General features: G+C 43.6%; 2 protein-coding genes across 2 annotated transcripts in view; one reads left to right on the top strand and one right to left on the bottom strand.

The window, feature by feature from the left end:
* Window positions 1-17,457, top strand: part of LOC111864627 (A disintegrin and metalloproteinase with thrombospondin motifs 9) — a 363,750-nt gene that overhangs the window by 231,764 nt on the left and 114,529 nt on the right. The gene's annotated exons all lie outside the window — the stretch shown is intronic.
* On the bottom strand, window positions 740-3,717 carry LOC117282322 (F-box/LRR-repeat protein 7-like). The gene is made up of 2 exons (XM_033751508.1): window positions 3,486-3,717; window positions 740-2,485 (listed from the first exon to the last, which is right to left on the bottom strand). Exon 2 carries the CDS (start codon window positions 2,475-2,477, stop codon window positions 1,116-1,118), a length of 1,362 nt encoding a protein of 453 aa, XP_033607399.1. The 5' UTR covers window positions 2,478-2,485; window positions 3,486-3,717; the 3' UTR covers window positions 740-1,115.

Below are 17,457 nucleotides of genomic sequence, written 5' to 3'. Positions count from 1 at the left end.
GTCTCTGCTTACGGCTTTGAACTATATTGTGTCTGAAACACTACTGATGCTCTTTCTTCCTCAGACACCGTAACATCGTTACGCCATCTTGTGTGTCTAGATATCATTTTTAAGATGTGATTGCCTCTCCTTACCGGAATTCTCACTGAACACTCACGGTGTTACGTTCCCTCACAGACAGTAATGCCCCTAATAGGGTGCTGCCACTAGAAGTGGCAGGGTACGGTAACCAGTCACTGAGACACCGGAGTGGGACCCTCAGTGTACACCAGATGTGCCCCAGGCTGTGTGCAGTATCGGGCATAATATTAGCATAACGACCGAGCTTGAGGCAGCTGTCACGTCGTCACTCTGTAGCGTGTTGTTGTACACGCTTACAGACGTTTCGCAGTAGCGTACTGCCGCCATGTTCACGGTCGAAGGGTAAGTTCTGAAGCAAGGAACTTACTCTCACTCTGTCTTCTTTCCTTGCTTGAATAGCTTACACTTCGGTCGTGGAGAAAGTTAGTTTTATCCGAAATCTTGCGAGATAATACGGCAGCGCCCACGCGACAAGAGAGTGTAAAGTGTTTCTGTGTTTTGAGATCCACACAAAAGGAGTGGACATTCAAACTCTAGACCCGAGGTTTGCACCTAGCACACAGCCCGTCACTTTGTTGAGGGGTGTAGTTAGTTGATTTCCGCAGGATAACAAAAGGAAGGCTACTGTTAACGTAATTGAAATGTATACAAGCCTAGTTATATATTTGTGACATATGTAAAATGCAAATTGATGTAAAATAAAGCGTGATATATCACGTAAACGACTATTTTAATTATAGAATTGACTTCATATTAATCTTACTTTCTTAGTAGTGAATCCAGAGAAATGTTTCCATTATTATAAATATATCACTTTGAATAAAATTGGGCTCTTCTCTGAAGGCACATTCTATTATAAAATTTGAGTAGTAATGGACTGGCATGTCGAAATTATCATACACGAATCGAACTGATGGAATCTCGGACATTTGGTTGCTTGGCAATGATTCAGTCTTCACTTTTCTACGATCAGATCTTCGGATTTCATGTACGTACTTCTAAAATATTTTCCAGTGGTCCGCAAGACTAACTCGTCACCAAAAATGCCTGGGGATGAATTTGTCTTTCATTCGGAGATATTCGCTCTCGTCACATGTAAGTGGAGACTCAGCTATGACCAGCTGGGGCATTTGCTGCTTCAGTTGGTCTCTGACGTAATGTGGCAACTGATAATCTGGTCCAATGAAGAGATACAGTAAACCGTCAATATGTGTTGAAATAGATCCCAGATTAATGGGCCTTAAATCACAGTTTTTCATGAGCAGTTCCTTCAGGTTGCGACATCTCAGAATTTGCCGGAACATTCTGTCTGAGACTGGAATATAAGACACGTCGAGGTGTTGCAACTGCGGACAGCCTTCAGCAACGTACTTCATAGCCCTCTTGCCCAGCTGTGTGCAGTCCGAAACATCCAGGTACTTCAACATTGTACAAGACCTTATATTTCTCAGGCCTCTGCAGTGAAGTTCATTTCCACCAAGATCGAGGTGCGTAAGCAATGGGCACCTAAGCAGGATCTTATTCGTAATAACGTCTATGTTTCCGCTGGTATGAGGTATGCCAATGTACGATAAATGGGACAATGTGTTCAGAAATAGAGTTAGAGGGATTATTTTTACCGTGGGAAACCTGCAGTCTGATATCTGTAACGCTTTTAAATTTTTTAAATTCATCGCGGGAGGAGATTCATTAAACAGACCGTAAATTTCGATTGCTATGAGGGAGAGACTTTTCAGATTGGTGCACTCCTTGAGAGCCGCGAAGAAGTTGGCAGTGACTGCCCCGTAGTGATCATATGTCAGGAGCTGACGCTTCTTGCGCTGCAGCAAGTAACAGATCTCATCGGTTGGACAGTTGAAGGATTCGCATTCTAGTACGACTAAATTTGGACATCCGTCTGCTATGGGCTTCAACAGGCCGGGCATTGTAGTGTCCTCATGAGACGAGTACAGGTGTAAACATGCAAGAGTGACGGATTGACCAATAATGCGAGTTATCTTAAGCCCTTCTTCCGTAGGACTCATTAGAATTCCAAGGTCACTCAACTCGGTTAGACTTTCCATGACTAACTGAAGATGGGTTGCATTTAATGTGGTGCAGGGAATATGTAAAACGCTGACATTTCTGCAGCATTCACATAGGTTTTCTATGACATTGCAGGTTCCTGTGTACTCAAATTGTCTCAGAGCCGGCATATTTTCCAACATGAATATAATTTGTTCGAGTGGGTCGTTTGTATTGGGGCTGTAACGCAAGTACGCCCATATCTCATCGTCGTCTGAAACCTTACTCCACCGAGTGCAGACATTTCTGACAGACAGGGCCACGTCATCAATGCCCAAGTATGAGAATATCTTGAGAAGTATCTCGTCTGGAAGCAGATCGAAGCTGGCCATAGTTAAGTCTGTAACACAAAACAAGGTCGGTACAGCCAAATGTTAATGATTTGCAACATATGTGACATTGCAACTTCTCCGCGAAAACTGTACAAAAATCGGTCGATATCCCTATTCAGCATGCAACAAGAAGACGCATAAAATTACTTGTAGAAAGTGATAAAGGATAATTAATTTTTCTGTTAGTTGCGTAGATTATGTTATTGGTATGTCTGTCGTATGTTGAGGTCTAACATCTACACATAACGCCCTTCCTTCAGTATTTATTTCCGCTGATGTCTGTGCAGTTGTCTTCTACTCAGGAATGTTACGGCGGTGTTGCTGCTTCCAAAGGTAGAGTCATTGTTTTCGTGGTTGCACTGTTTGGATGGGCGGTATGCTTCTGCATGTGGTAGTGCCTTAGAGAATTTGCTGTTTTCAAACGACTACAGGANCCTGAAGATGGGGGCGATACGTTCCTCCGAAACGTCGGTTAACACCACATATACACGGTGCCAAATCCCAGAAGACTGCTTTCTTCATAGTCACCGCCGTGAAAGCCTCAAATCTTATACAGGATAATAACTGATTGTTCGAACACTGAACTTAGTGACAGCCGAATGACCTGTAAATAAGTGTGGAATAAGACACCGTTACACGAAAGGTGGGATTTCTTGCTCTTCAAAATAATTTTGACAGTATTCATTTTTTTTTATAATACGCGTGACGTTTCAGTCGTGGTTTCAACAAGGGCTGAATATGTTCAGTTGACATATCTGCAGGAAGGAATTATGTGTGCACGGTGATAAATTAATATCATTAATACATCAGAAACTTTGACGATCAGTGATTTAATGTGATGCATGATTGATTATACCTCTTTATGTAAACATTTTTAAGTACACAAGAATGCTAATGATATGCTGAATTTAACTAAAACTGTGTTTATGTGAAATGAGACACCAAATAAATTGTTGCAGTCAGACGAATCAGTAGGCAAATTCTGTCTGTCCGTACGATTTGACTTACCTGGAGGCGTCCGCAGCAGCTGAAGGGTAGGCAGGGACTGAACTGCCCCCGCGATGTGCCCACAGCAACAGAACCAGAGTCAGGGCGCACCCTCGCGGTGGCACTCGACGTCAAATGGATGTAGTCACGTCGATATACTGTTCATCGACTTTCTGCGGCTCCGCTGCATTAAACGGAACACTAGTATTGTGTACCTTTCGAAGCATTCTTAGCTCGGCATTTCGGGATGCAGTCACAGGTAATTAGCGGTTTCGAATGAACAGGCAGAGTCAGTTACTTTAATCTCATTCCAAATAATGCCACCATATTACAAACTGAGCTTTCTGACGTGGCATGCTTTCAGAATGGCTTCACATGGAGTTGGGACCACTAACTGGCCAGTCTTTCGGGGTATAGTAGAGTTCGAACAGTAAGCTAAGCACGAAGCCAGCGTAAACAGTGTGTAAGCTGACCTGAGCTTTCTTACTTGTGAAGATGACGATGTACGTATATCTCGGAGAGTTCGAGCTTTCACCGAACCACAGGGCGCTACAAATGGGAAGGCAGAGCTCTGCATGATTACAGCCGTGAGACACGCAAGTCCAGCGGGCTGATATTTGTTTGGCGAGAGAATTCTTTACGACGTTTATTTAATTTTTTTATTTTAGTTGTATTCTCCCTTAATAAGTCGTATCTGAATCCGTGAATATTAAATGTAAGGTAAAGCTATCCCTGTATCAGGCCATGGAGGTCCATATGATTGTGAGACGTCGAGGCTCACACATTTTGCTCTAGACAGTCGGCTGACAGATGGCGTTGAGGTTATCAGCCTTACGCGCCGGCAAGTGTCCCTTTACCTCCAGGAAGATTCCTGGTACTCATTTTTGTTAGAGGCTGAGTCGACCCCAGGGCCATAGAGCGACCAGAAGTATTAGGTCAACTGAAAAAATCCAGTGATCTCATCGGAAATCGAACCCGTGACCTTCCGGATTGTAGCATAGAACCTCAACGCTACCACGCGCCCCCAAAGAGTATACACACAAAACTATAATTTGCTTATAAGTTTGCAGGAATGTGACAGGTCGGGGGCAACATGTTGCCCGTGGAGGGATTTTAAATAATAAAACGTGTTTTTCGCATTTCCCTGAAAATGGCGCGGTACGCGAGGAGGAGGAGCAGTAGAAGCAACAGAAGAATAAACCCTTTGTGGATGATACGAGGAGAAGGAGGAGTAGAAGCAACAGAAGAATAAACCTTTTGGGGATGATACGAGGAGAAGGAGGAGGAGAAGGAGGATTAGAAGCAACAGAAGAATAAACCCTTTGGGGATGATACTGTGCTCGAAGACTCTGCAATTGTGGCAGGCGATTTATTGTTCGCTGAACTCAGGAGTAGAACTAAAATTCGTAAAAAGGTGAAAGGTAAAATTGTTCCTGTGCTCAACGAATTAAGCACTGCACCATGAACGCGTATGGTGGAGTTGTTTTATAGGTCCAAGTTTTCTTGACCTCGTCACTAGCTGGAGGTGAGGGGTCAGCTTCACGCCCCCGCCGCTTTACCCCCGGGAAAAGAGCCCCCCATTCCCGCTAGGTAGGAGGTTGGGTGGACCCCAGAGCCGGTTTGGATAATTTAGAGAAGAGAAAATTCTTGACTCTACCGGGACTCGAACTCCGACCCCTTAGTCGTCCAGCCGACAGCAAATAAAGATGCTGTCACCATAAGAAGGGAATGTATGACGCATGTCACTGAAGAACAGTTGAGGATTCTTCGCAGTTTTCTCCATGAAAATACCGGCGTAGTCCCTGGATTAAATCACGACCGTTTCCTTTCAAATCCTTACCTAGCGAATTGTCCTACTATTCTGCGGTATATAGTTCGACGTATTGAATAACAAAGTTAAAGCCATCCCTGTAAGAGGCCGTGGTGGCCCTTAGGGTTGTGAGACGTCGAAGATCCCACATTTTCTAGATAATCGGCTCACAGATGGCGTTGAGGTCAGGCTTACACGCCCTTGTATCCTCAGGAAGATTCCTGGTGCTTGTTTCTGTTAGAGGCTGAGTCGACCCCAGGGCCATGGTGCGGCTGGAAGGATTAGGTCAATTTAAAAATCCAGTGACCTCATCGTGCATCAGACCCACGACCTTGGGGCTTGTAGCGTAGTGCCTCAACCAACTGCGCTGATATATTAAAGGAGCCTTTAAATAAGCCACATGAAAGTGAATTACGAAAGGAACTTGGCAGTGTTCTGGCCAGAGAGGCGATTTATTGCCGCTGAATCGTATTGAAGCACTGATTACATTCTGTGGTGTTTCTTTCAAGTGTAAGCGGATGTTGTGAGGGCGCAGCTGTCCTGGAACGCGTTATGGCCCCTTCTCCGTTTACTGTACCTTGTTACATTACGGCGAAAACTGGGCACGCCTGTCAGTGTTCATAAAAAGTCTGCTTATCGGAACTTGGATAGTTGAATTTTGGCACTGAGCCAGGATCACCACTTAGAAGCCTTGAATAGCCGTTGAGTACCGGGTCAAGGAATTGCGCTAACTTAAAATTGTCTGCAGTTTATAGACCGGAACAGAGACGCTAGTTGGCGTATTGTCCGTCTGTCTACAGCTGGCCGTGGTGAACATTACTGGTGATGCGAAGATATATAAATACTTGGCGTACGTTGCGTAGCTGGTCTTGTGTAAATTCGCGATGCAATGGAACCGCGAGTTGAAAGGAAACTTGACTTACGCTCCTGCCACATGCAGATGTGGACCTAACACGTGTGTTAACTAGAAACAGATTACGGACACACGCACTTGCAGTATTGAGTATATACATGTATTCTGTCACTTGCATAGGTTTTGCATGACTTGTAAGACCGGCTCTAGGTTTGATGATGGTTTTATCGACGCCTTATATACATTCATACAGCTCGGGACTACAGACAATACAGCGTTATCACTGAGCTACATAATTTACAGTTTCACCGTTGCACACGCACTAGGGTTCACAGTCTTCACTAGCCGTATCCTGGCAACGGATTTATCCCAGTCTCACTGTAACTTCAAATCACACATGAAGTCTTCTTTTCACAGCCCAACTCCAGTCTTGCCATTTCTGCAGCTGCCAATTCCGAAGACTCGACTCTGTTTATATCCCGGCAGGCTGGCGACTCGAAACTCGACTATGCTCTGCTGCTGCTTCTCAAGTCAGTCACATTGCTACTGACGGTCAGTCAGTCAGTAAGTGTTGGTGTCGAGTCCCATCTAAAGCTCATGACCAGATATATGAACTCTTCTCTATAACTACTTTGCACGAACCACGCAGAAAACAGTCTCTGTTGTTAAGGAGCCCTGTTTACTGATCCGTGTGTTGCCTAACAATAGCTATCCCTGTAACAAGCCTTGGAGGCCCATAGCGTTGTGAGACGTCAAGGCTACGCATTTTCTAGGCAATTGGCTCACAGACGGCGGTGAAGTTGTCTGTCTTACGCTCAGGCCGCCCTTTACTCCCAGGATGTTGAAAGACTGAAAGAACCAGCGAACTCATCGGGCATTGAAGCGTATCAAAATCTGTGCAGGAAACTTGGGGTATTACGGAACACAAATTCATTTTTGCTTGATATCTTCATAAATGAAAGCTAGAAGGAGAATACTTGTTTGCAAGTAGAAAATNCTAGTGGAGGAGTCGGTTAATACATTTTCGAGAGGCCACACATACGAGAAAGAATCAGTAAAAAGATCACAAAAGGATATAAAACGTAAAACATGTGATACTCGAATCTGAGGGAAAAACATGTATTTCTCGACCAATACTGATTACACTTGTCCCATCGCTTTTCCAGTGAGTCGAAACCCCAGCATACATGTCTCGACAAACACTTCCCACCGTAAAGAGGAAACATTGCTTTTGAATGTCATTTGCATTGAGTCCTTTTGCCCACAAGAAACGGACAACAGAACGCTGCTCTTCGGTAGTATATTCTTCAGGCAAGGTCGCCATTCTGACTACTGAAACTAGCCTCTGAACATACGCATGCGCGTCTGTTACCTGGAGTGCTATACAGCTGGACTGTGCTGTTACCTAGTGATACACATACACAACATCTCTTTCGTCTATTGCAGCTGTATTTACCGACTCTCCCTCATATCAGTTTCTTATTGACTTTACTGCATGGACTCTAAGCCATGAAGTGAAGCTTGATTCAACGAGCTGGATTGTCTATAGTACAGACTATATTAGACATGTACCACACACACACACACACTACAGACTATACTACAGGGATGTACTACAGATTATATTACACACACTGTAGACTATACAACGATGTACTATAGATTATACTATCTACATAAACAAATATACAACAGCCGTTACTGAATAACGGCTTTCAAACAAATATCATGGCAACAATTAGAAACAGCAACAAAGAAACGACGTTCTCTGTGCCACCGTGCCGAAATGTTATAAGCAGGACAGTTGTGGGACAGTTGTTAGCCGGTGAGAACGTGGGTATGGAAGCAGAGGACATTGTTGAGATCCGTCACCAGGAAACGAGTGGTGAAGACACAGTAGAATGAGAACACTCAGTACGTGCTGTAGTGAAATGTAGAGTGTGTGAATTAGCGACAGTGCTATAGTTACTTGTAGTTATGTTATGTGAGTTTCCAATAAATCCAATAACCAATCCAAGCCCCGCATACAGTCAATCCAAGCACGTGACAATAATGTACCCCGTTGAATTCTGTTACTTGGTATACAGGAACCAATTTTGTGTTTGTTTTGGTGGGCAATATGGAACACTGTACTTGCTCGTGCTTTCAAGTTGCCAGACTACATCACGTACTCATATCTTTTCATTACACGTCGAGAATGTTGATAAATACTCACCAATCCAAACAATTTAGAAATATTACATGCACCCATATTGCTCTCCGCACATTACCCAGCCCTCATTCCAGGCCCGTTTCAAAGTAAAAAAACATTTTGCATGCTTCTGTAAATGATATGTGCTTACAAGAATTACATTTTCTAAGTAGTTACTATAGGATTCTGACGACGGTGTATAACACACTGATATATTGGGTTTTTGGACTTTATCCATCGTCCTGGTTTTTAAGATAACAAATAAAAACACGACGTTTCGGAAACTGGATCTGTTTCCGTCCTCAGGTGAAGGAAAAGGGAAACACCTATTCTGTTGGGTCCGTTAGAAAGAGCTAGCCTCAATTAGGTGTTAGAATAGGTGTTTCCCTTTTCCTTCACCTGAGGACGGAAACAGATCCAGTTTCCGAAACGTCGTGTTTTTATTTGTTATCTTAAAAACCAGGACGATGGATAAAGTCCAAAAACCCAATATATCAGTGTGTTATACACCGTCGTCAGAATCCTATAGTAACTACTTAGAAAATGTAATTCTTGTAAGCACATATCATTTACAGAAGCATGCAAAATGTTTTTTTACTTTGAAACGGGCCTGGAATGAGGGCAGGGTAATGTGCGGAGAGCAATATGGGTGCATGTAATATTTCTAAATTGTTTGGATTGGTGAGTATTTATCAACATTCTCGACGTGTAATGAAAAGATATGAGTACGTGATGTAGTCTGGCAACTTGAAAGCACGAGCAAGTACAGTGTTCCATATTGCCCACCAAAACAAACACAAAATTGGTTCCTGTATACCAAGTAACAGAATTCAACGGGGTACATTATTGTCACGTGCTTGGATTGACTGTATGCGGGGCTTGGATTGGTTATTGGATTTATTGGAAACTCACATAACATAACTACAAGTAACTATAGCACTGTCGCTAATTCACACACTCTACATTTCACTACAGCACGTACTGAGTGTTCTCATTCTACTGTGTCTTCACCACTCGTTTCCTGGTGACGGATCTCAACAATGTCCTCTGCTTCCATACCCACGTTCTCACCGGCTAACAACTGTCCCACAACTGTCCTGCTTATAACATTTCGGCACGGTGGCACAGAGAACGTCGTTTCTTTGTTGCTGTTTCTAATTGTTGCCATGATATTTGTTTGAAAGCCGTTATTCAGTAACGGCTGTTGTATATTTGTTTATGTAGATAGTATAATCTATAGTACATCGTTGTATAGTCTACAGTGTGTGTAATATAATCTGTAGTACATCCCTGTAGTATAGTCTGTAGTGTGTGTGTGTGTGTGGTACATGTCTAATATAGTCTGTACTATAGACAATCCAGCTCGTTGAATCAAGCTTCACTTCATGGCTTAGAGTCCATGCAGTAAAGTCAATAAGAAACTGATATGAGGGAGAGTCGGTAAATACAGCTGCAATAGACGAAAGAGATGTTGTGTATGTGTATCACTAGGTAACAGCACAGTCCAGCTGTATAGCACTCCAGGTAACAGACGCGCATGCGTATGTTCAGAGGCTAGTTTCAGTAGTCAGAATGGCGACCTTGCCTGAAGAATATACTACCGAAGAGCAGCGTTCTGTTGTCCGTTTCTTGTGGGCAAAAGGACTCAATGCAAATGACATTCAAAAGCAATGTTTCCTCTTTACGGTGGGAAGTGTTTGTCGAGACATGTATGCTGGGGTTTCGACTCACTGGAAAAGCGATGGGACAAGTGTAATCAGTATTGGTCGAGAAATACATGTTTTTCCCTCAGATTCGAGTATCACATGTTTTACGTTTTATATCCTTTTGTGATCTTTTTACTGATTCTTTCTCGTATGTGTGGCCTCTCGAAAATGTATTAACCGACTCCTCCACTAGACGACTCTCTAAACTTGTACACTGAACTGCAATGGTTACCTTAAGATCCCTCCTTGGTAAAACTACTTACGTCCCTGGTTACTTACCATTACGTTTATTGGGGTATATTTTTCGTTGTGTGTGTGTTGGAGTTGCCCTTACGAATGTCCCTGTTACATACTATTGCTTAGAATTATATCTATGATTATGATAATTGCTATCTGTCGTTGTGATAAGTATATTATTGGTAGTCAATTTAATTATTATTACTATGTTGTTGAACCTTGGTAAGAATGACATCAGTGGCAAGTCCTTCAGAACATGAAGCATGTGCATACTCGTAAGTCGTGGAAGAAAAAAGGAAGGAAGGCTGAGCAAAGGAAATACATAAAAACGAAATTATCTCTGCATTTATTGTTTGTTGTGCTGAACCATAACCTGTAATTTTTTTGAAATGTGTTCGTAGACTTCAGGACGCACTTTTATGCTGTAAGTCCACTCAGTGATCTTGACTCACGATACAACTGCTATGAACCATAAGACCTTGGATCGTCATAGGCGAGAAAAACACGTGCCGAAGGAATATATGACGCTCTTATTTATAGACGCTACGGTACTGAAACGCCAGCGATGTGTATGTTGGACGCCAGTCACAAATGTTTCACGGCTCGATAATTCGAATATCCGATGCATGAGTGAGTACTGTGTTAAGAAAGTTACTCTCGGAGTCTCAGATCTCTGATGTATAACTCGGCCTCTGGAACGTATCCTGAAATAGTTCAATTCGACCCGCAAACAAAACGTCAGTTTCTATAACGATACAGCAAATCGTTGATTTAACGGATTTCGGATTCGGCACTTCCCCGTCATTCTCCGGGTGGTATGACGGCACTTCCCCGTCATTCTCCGGGTGATATGACGGCACTTCCCCGTTATTCTCCGGGTGATATGACGGCACTTCCCCGTCATTCTCCGGGTGATATGCCGGCACTTCCCCGTTATTCTCCGGGTGATATGTCGGTTCTTCGCGGAAATGTATGTACCGAGTCGTTGCCTAGCAGTTGATATGCACGTCACATTACTTTGTCGTTTGCATGTGGCTGATTTTCATTCGACGAGCTATTTTCTTGTAACGTAGAAGCGCCGCAAGACTGCGTTTGCCATGCAGCACTGCAGCCTTGCGAGTACAGGTTCTCAACCCCTGACGGGCATATCAGTGCGCCCGCCATACACTGCAGACGGGAGTGAGTGAGTAAGCGCACGTGCTGTGTGACCGCCAGGCCTGCCGGGGCGGAACATCTGCTGCAGAGCTGCCGTACTGCTTCGGGATCACGTCCATGCTTAGCGAAGTGATGATACATTCATGAACAGTTCACCAATTCCAATAACGTGCGATGTTGCATCAGTTCATTTGTTCCCTCTTCTTCTTCTTCTTCTTCTTCTTTCTTGGCACTACAGCCCCAGTGGGCCTAGGCCTACCTCCATGAACTGCGTTCACTTCGGTTTTTCTAGATCTTACATATTCGGTAGGACTCCTTGGGCGGGTGATCAGCTCGTCGTAAGACCTCTACTCTTCTCATTTTCGTTTTTTTTTTTCCGTTTTTTTCTTCATTTCACTAATTTCATTCTTACCGTCGAGGTTAGCGTAAAGGTTCGGCCACACAGAGCGCTACGTACGCTACGCACGCTACGTACGCTATGTTCGCTATACGAACAGAAAAAATGTCTCCCTTTATTGCCAATGTGACTGGCCACACAGACTTCCGTACGCTACGTACGCTATGTTCCCTATGTTAGCTGCGTCGCAGGGTGTACACAGCGTACGTAGCGTACGTAGCGAACATAGCTTAGCGCTCTGTGTGGCAGAACCTTAAGGCCAACGCTGTAAACGACCATTCGAACGGTGTTCCGTTGGAATCACGACTGTGGTTTTACGCGGTTTTCTTTAATCCTTCCACATAAGTAAGCCGAAATATTCCACAAATTTCTTTTTTATTTTTCCTCTATAATTTCCCCTTTCTTTTCCATCTTTTTCGTCTATTTCCCATTTTTCCTCCCTCTTCGGTTATCCTCTTTTATTTTAATATTCTTTCCCACCTCTTTCCACATCGCATTTTCTCTTCTCCAAATTAATTTCATCCTCCTTCTGTCCCCTGTTCTTCACACTTACCTCTTTCTTTTTTAAGGGTTGCATCCTGTTTCGTATATACAATGAACATATGCAACTTTTACCCTCAACGCAATAGTTCTTTATTATTTATTTATTTATATAGCACGCACTACATGTTTCGACCTCAAACGGGTCATCTTCACGTCCTACAAGTTTCTCACATGACCCGTTAGAGGTCGAAACATGTAGTGCGTGCTATGTAAATAAATAAATAATAAAGTATTATTGCTTTGACGGTAAAAATTTTATATGATAATTTTACCTCCTTCCTTTATTCAGTTTCTTTCCCTTTGTTGTGATCCCTCTCTGTCCTAAATCCCACCCGTTACGGCTCACGCCGTTGCTTAGCCTCTGTCAACGAGAAGAAACGTGTGCGAACCGACCGCGAACCGCACCCCCGATCCCGATGTTCAAGCAACCCGAAACTCTGTGCGCCTTTGAAAACGCGGTTCGACAAGAAAACTTCAATAACATTGTGAGCTCAGTGGACAGACAGACTTCGAAAGTACCCGGACCCCCCCCCTCAGTCTGGATACTCTGACTGGTTCGATCCCCTGCGCTGTCAGATTTTCTAAGAAGTAGCGGGTCTGGAACGGGGTCCACTCAGCCTCGTGAGGATAATTGAGGAGGTATTTCAAGGAAAGAGCGACTTCGGTCTAGAAAACCGAAATTAACGGCCGTGGGGATTCGTTGCGCTGACCACGCGACACCCTCTATCCGCAAAAGTTGACACTAACTTCGCCGACAAGCCGCGGTAGCTCGGCCGATATAGTTCGCGTGTGCACTAAAACCACGGAGTTTGTTTTGTTTGTTTGTTTGTTCGATTGTTTAGAAATATTTGGCCTGTACCAACTCCAAACCTCTGTAAGCCTCCACCTGATTTCAATACATTTACTTCACACCGCTGGAGATTACCTCTCCTTCTTCGCTTTGGGAATATCCGAGGTTCGATTCTTGTACCGGAGATCTGCTACGCTTATAAAGTTATCGGAGGCTGGAAGAATCCTCAGTTATGGCAAATGGTGCCTTGGATAAGCTACGACCTTCTTAACTGATCATGCGCAGGCGTACTTGCAGTCTACGCCGTGTAACCAATGTCCAGCAAATATTGGCACGGAATTTTTGTTCCACTTTCAGAGTTAACGTGTCTTCGTGGGCTTGGTAAAGGTAAAACTATCCCTGTAATAGGCCATGGCGGCCCGTAAAGTTGTGAGACGTCGAGGCTCCCAAATTTCCTAGACAGTCTGCTTACAGATAGTGGTGAGGTTGTCAGCCTTACGCGCTGGCCACTCTTTACCCCACCTCTTTCCTGATACTCATTTCTGTTAGAGGCTGAGTCGATCCCAGGGCCACAGTGCGGGTGGAAGGATTAGGTCAATTGAAAAAATTAAATGACCTCATGGGGACTCGAACCCGCGACCTTCCTGCTTCTAGCATAGTACCTCAGCTAGCTACACCTCTGCGTGCCCCCTTTCACGGGTTTGTGAAAATTATATGGGGGGTTCGCTTTCCGTTTTGTTCCCCAAACGTAGCCACGGTTTGTTGTTTCAACTGACTGTTGCCGTTGAAGTCCGGTTGCGAACTCTTCAAGTGTGCGTCCTACTAAGCGGTACGGAACCTGCCTCAGGCCAGTGAGGCCTGCGTGATAGCCTTGAGACGCTGAACTTAGGTTCAGCTGGAGAGTGGCCAACATAAAGCCCTGTCACTGCAGACCGCTACTCTCCCGCGCTTTGAATAGTTGCGGAATTGCTTCATCTCCAGTAGAGCGAGTGATACTTTGTTTGCTGTGAGAAACTGCTTACCTTGCTGAAGGCACTTAACTCAGCTGTTGGCGCACGCGGCTTTGCGAAATATATGAGTTACTTTCCTTTATTTACATAACGGTGTTTGGTGTGCCTTCTCTCGCCCACCTTCACAGCTACCGCACAGTAACACGTACGTGTTTCCTGAAGCACTGAGAAAAAAGACGCTTCGCCCTTTTGTGTCGTGGTTCTATTCCCGGTACTGCAATTGAAGTGACAGATCCATTTGCGTGCACGTCAGACTGTTGGTTGTTATTTTCCTACCGAACATCTATCAGAACCGCCACGTTTAAGTGTTTTATTTGTGGCTAACTTGGTAAGGGCGATGCTAGGCATGTAAAATTCAGATGTTAAACATGCTTACAGTATATAGAATTATCTTTATTTCGTTGCATCCTGTTGTGTATCATGTATTGAAGGTATACTCTCGAGTATGACCATTGATTGACAACAGTTCTGTAAACACGTTCCCGCGCCACTGGTTAAACACACACACAAAATAAGAACAGAATAACAGAGGAACTGTTCGACATGGTGACTTATATTCGGTGTGCCCCGAACGGACCTGCGAATGACTGCGCTGGCGAGGCCGAGCAGCAATTGTAAACAATGGACTCATCGTCTCGTCACAGCGGATGTTACACAAAGAGTATAACCGCAGGTGTTGAGCTGGAAAAAAAATTACTGGTCGTGAGTCTCAAGGGGCTTGTCAAGACGAACTGCTTGGAGGCAAACTACCAGCCGTAAAGTAAGTCTGACTCGAGAGAGAGAGCCGTTATTCGGCATTCACCAGAGAGTTCAAGGATTAGTTCATAAGAGAGCTCAGAGTTCGGTCGGTAAAGTAAGACGGTAAGGACGTAAACGGACGACATTATTAAGATCCGTTACCAGGATACGTCTAGTGAAGACAGAAGACTTCATGTGTGCTGCAGTCATATTGATCTTAGGAGTATGTAAACCAGTGATACTGTTATAATTGCTTCTAGTCACCAGTCCATCCCCTTCTGTAGTCACTTATACACGTGACAGTAGATTTTGGGATCCGTGAACACAAAACACAGCCACACACACGATACATTGTAAAGTTGATTCCGGGGTCCGTGCTTAAGCTGAGTGAGTCGATGTACATACAGCAGCTCTTACACGGCACAGAAACCACTGTCACGACATTTATATACCGACCCGTCACACTCTTACACCAAGAGAACGTTTANCCCCCAAAAAAAAACCATCGAAAACTACGAAACTCATCCGCACACAACAACCGGTATCCTGAACACACCCCTCTCTCGCATTTTAAAATAATAATTATGCTTTTATCTGTTTCACTTAAACTACTGGTTGTTACCTTCTAGGAACATCCTACTTTAGCACTTAACAACACATGCTGTTCGGGACGTATTTCGTACTTAAACCTTAACAATTTTAATTTTGGATTATAATACTATTAGTAAACATAAGAAGTGGATCAATTTAAATAGATTATGCCATATATATATGTGTGTGTGTTTGTATGTATGCATATGTGTATGTGCTTGTGTACATGTATGTATGTATGGATGTGCGTCTCGCGCCTGAACGGTCGGACTTGCAATATTGATATTTGGTGTTCAAGATTATGGCCGTGCCCCCCTGGATCTGAATATTCGAACTCCAAAAGTGGAGGGCCTTAAAATGAGCCCCATAATATTAAATTTCGATTTGCTCTAAAATGGCTTCATGGTTTTAATTAAACTTCAGTAATTTAGGGGGACCGTGTCCCCAAATGAAACCGCAGAGCTGATGACAACAACTTGGGGCCCAAGAGCGAAATATCGATTTTGTTGAAACTGACGGTACTGGTCAGATGGGTTTCATTGTTGTTCGATATTTGGCGGCCCATAATGACCTGTCGATCAATAATCGAGTTCGTCTCGAAAGTAACATGGTCGAAGTCAATCGTGTATGACTCGATTATACGCAACAGTTCCTTCGGTAGTGTTGTTTGAAGCAGACTGCGATATATTGCAAATAAGATACAGGCTTCGTCCATCTTTATCACTGAATACAAAATATTCTTCCGAATTAGAATTGTAACTTCTGTTCGTTTCCTCATATTTTATGTTCTCTTTATGCCGTGCGCTTTTGCTCCCACTTCGAGGATAGGGCGTCCTTTCCTTTCCTTCAGTTTCGTAATGTTAGTCGGTAGGACTCCTTGGGCAGGGTATCAGCTCGTCGCAAGGCCGCTACCTACACACAGACACAGAATAAACGCAGACAAACATCCATGCATTGAGTGAGATTCGAACCTACGATCGCAGCGTTCGAGCGTTCCTGTACATCGATTGTCTCGTTATCGTGTCGATATATCGACACTGACTCACGGCAAATGTAGCTTCGACCGCTTCGACTGTAGCAGAGTACGATATCAAATGGCGCAGGCACGCTGCTTGTAGTGGGTGTGCGTTACATCCACGCAGTGCAGTGAGGAGTGTCAGGCGTCTCATCACAGCAGGTACGAACCTTGAAGTATAATACAATTATATCTGAATAAGCCATCGCAGTCCTTGTATACGGTAAATTGAAATATAAATTGCACAGCATTACCATTGAATGTAACTTCTTCCTCTGCAGCAGTCTCCAAGGATTACAGACCTTGCTAAATAGATTCAAGTAACCATATTTGTCATTAGAATTATTAGCTGTTGTGTGTATTGATTCTTTGGTTTGTTTCCTTTCCATTATTGTATGTCATTCGAGAAGCCGGAATGCATTAATAATTAGGACGGTGACAAGCAGAGTAATTTGTTCACTTATGTAAGCATACCCCCCTTGAAGTACAGTTTCATTGCTTCAAAGTCCATTCGTTTGCATAGCTACCAGGTTTGACAGTCAAATGGGGGTGTACCACCACTGCGGGTTTCCCATTATTACAGTTATTGATGGATCGCGTAATTGTGACACAACGCTGGAGTTACTCTGAAGCCTTCTTTTGGAATAGTCTTTGCGAAGATTTGGTTATGATGATGAATTACAAAAAGTAACGATTCAATTATATTCATTTCATTTATTTATATGCTCACGCAAAGGCCAAAGGAACAGTTATAAAGTAAGCATAAGGCAAAGAAGAAAACAAACACACACACATATAAAAATGACAACAAGGCAACATGCATCATTCAGACAACAATAAAGATCCAATCACGTCAACCATTGTGCGGGGGCAGTCATGTGGAATTCAATTGATATTTCAATAATTAAGAACATACGTACGATCATAAAATATGAGCAGTGAAAATGGGTTTAGCTC

This window comes from Cryptotermes secundus, unplaced genomic scaffold, assembly GCF_002891405.2.
Source record: "Cryptotermes secundus unplaced genomic scaffold, Csec_1.0 scaffold145, whole genome shotgun sequence".
In the NCBI taxonomy this organism is placed as follows: domain Eukaryota; kingdom Metazoa; phylum Arthropoda; class Insecta; order Blattodea; family Kalotermitidae; genus Cryptotermes; species Cryptotermes secundus.
This window is presented reverse-complemented; position numbering and strand designations above follow the sequence as displayed.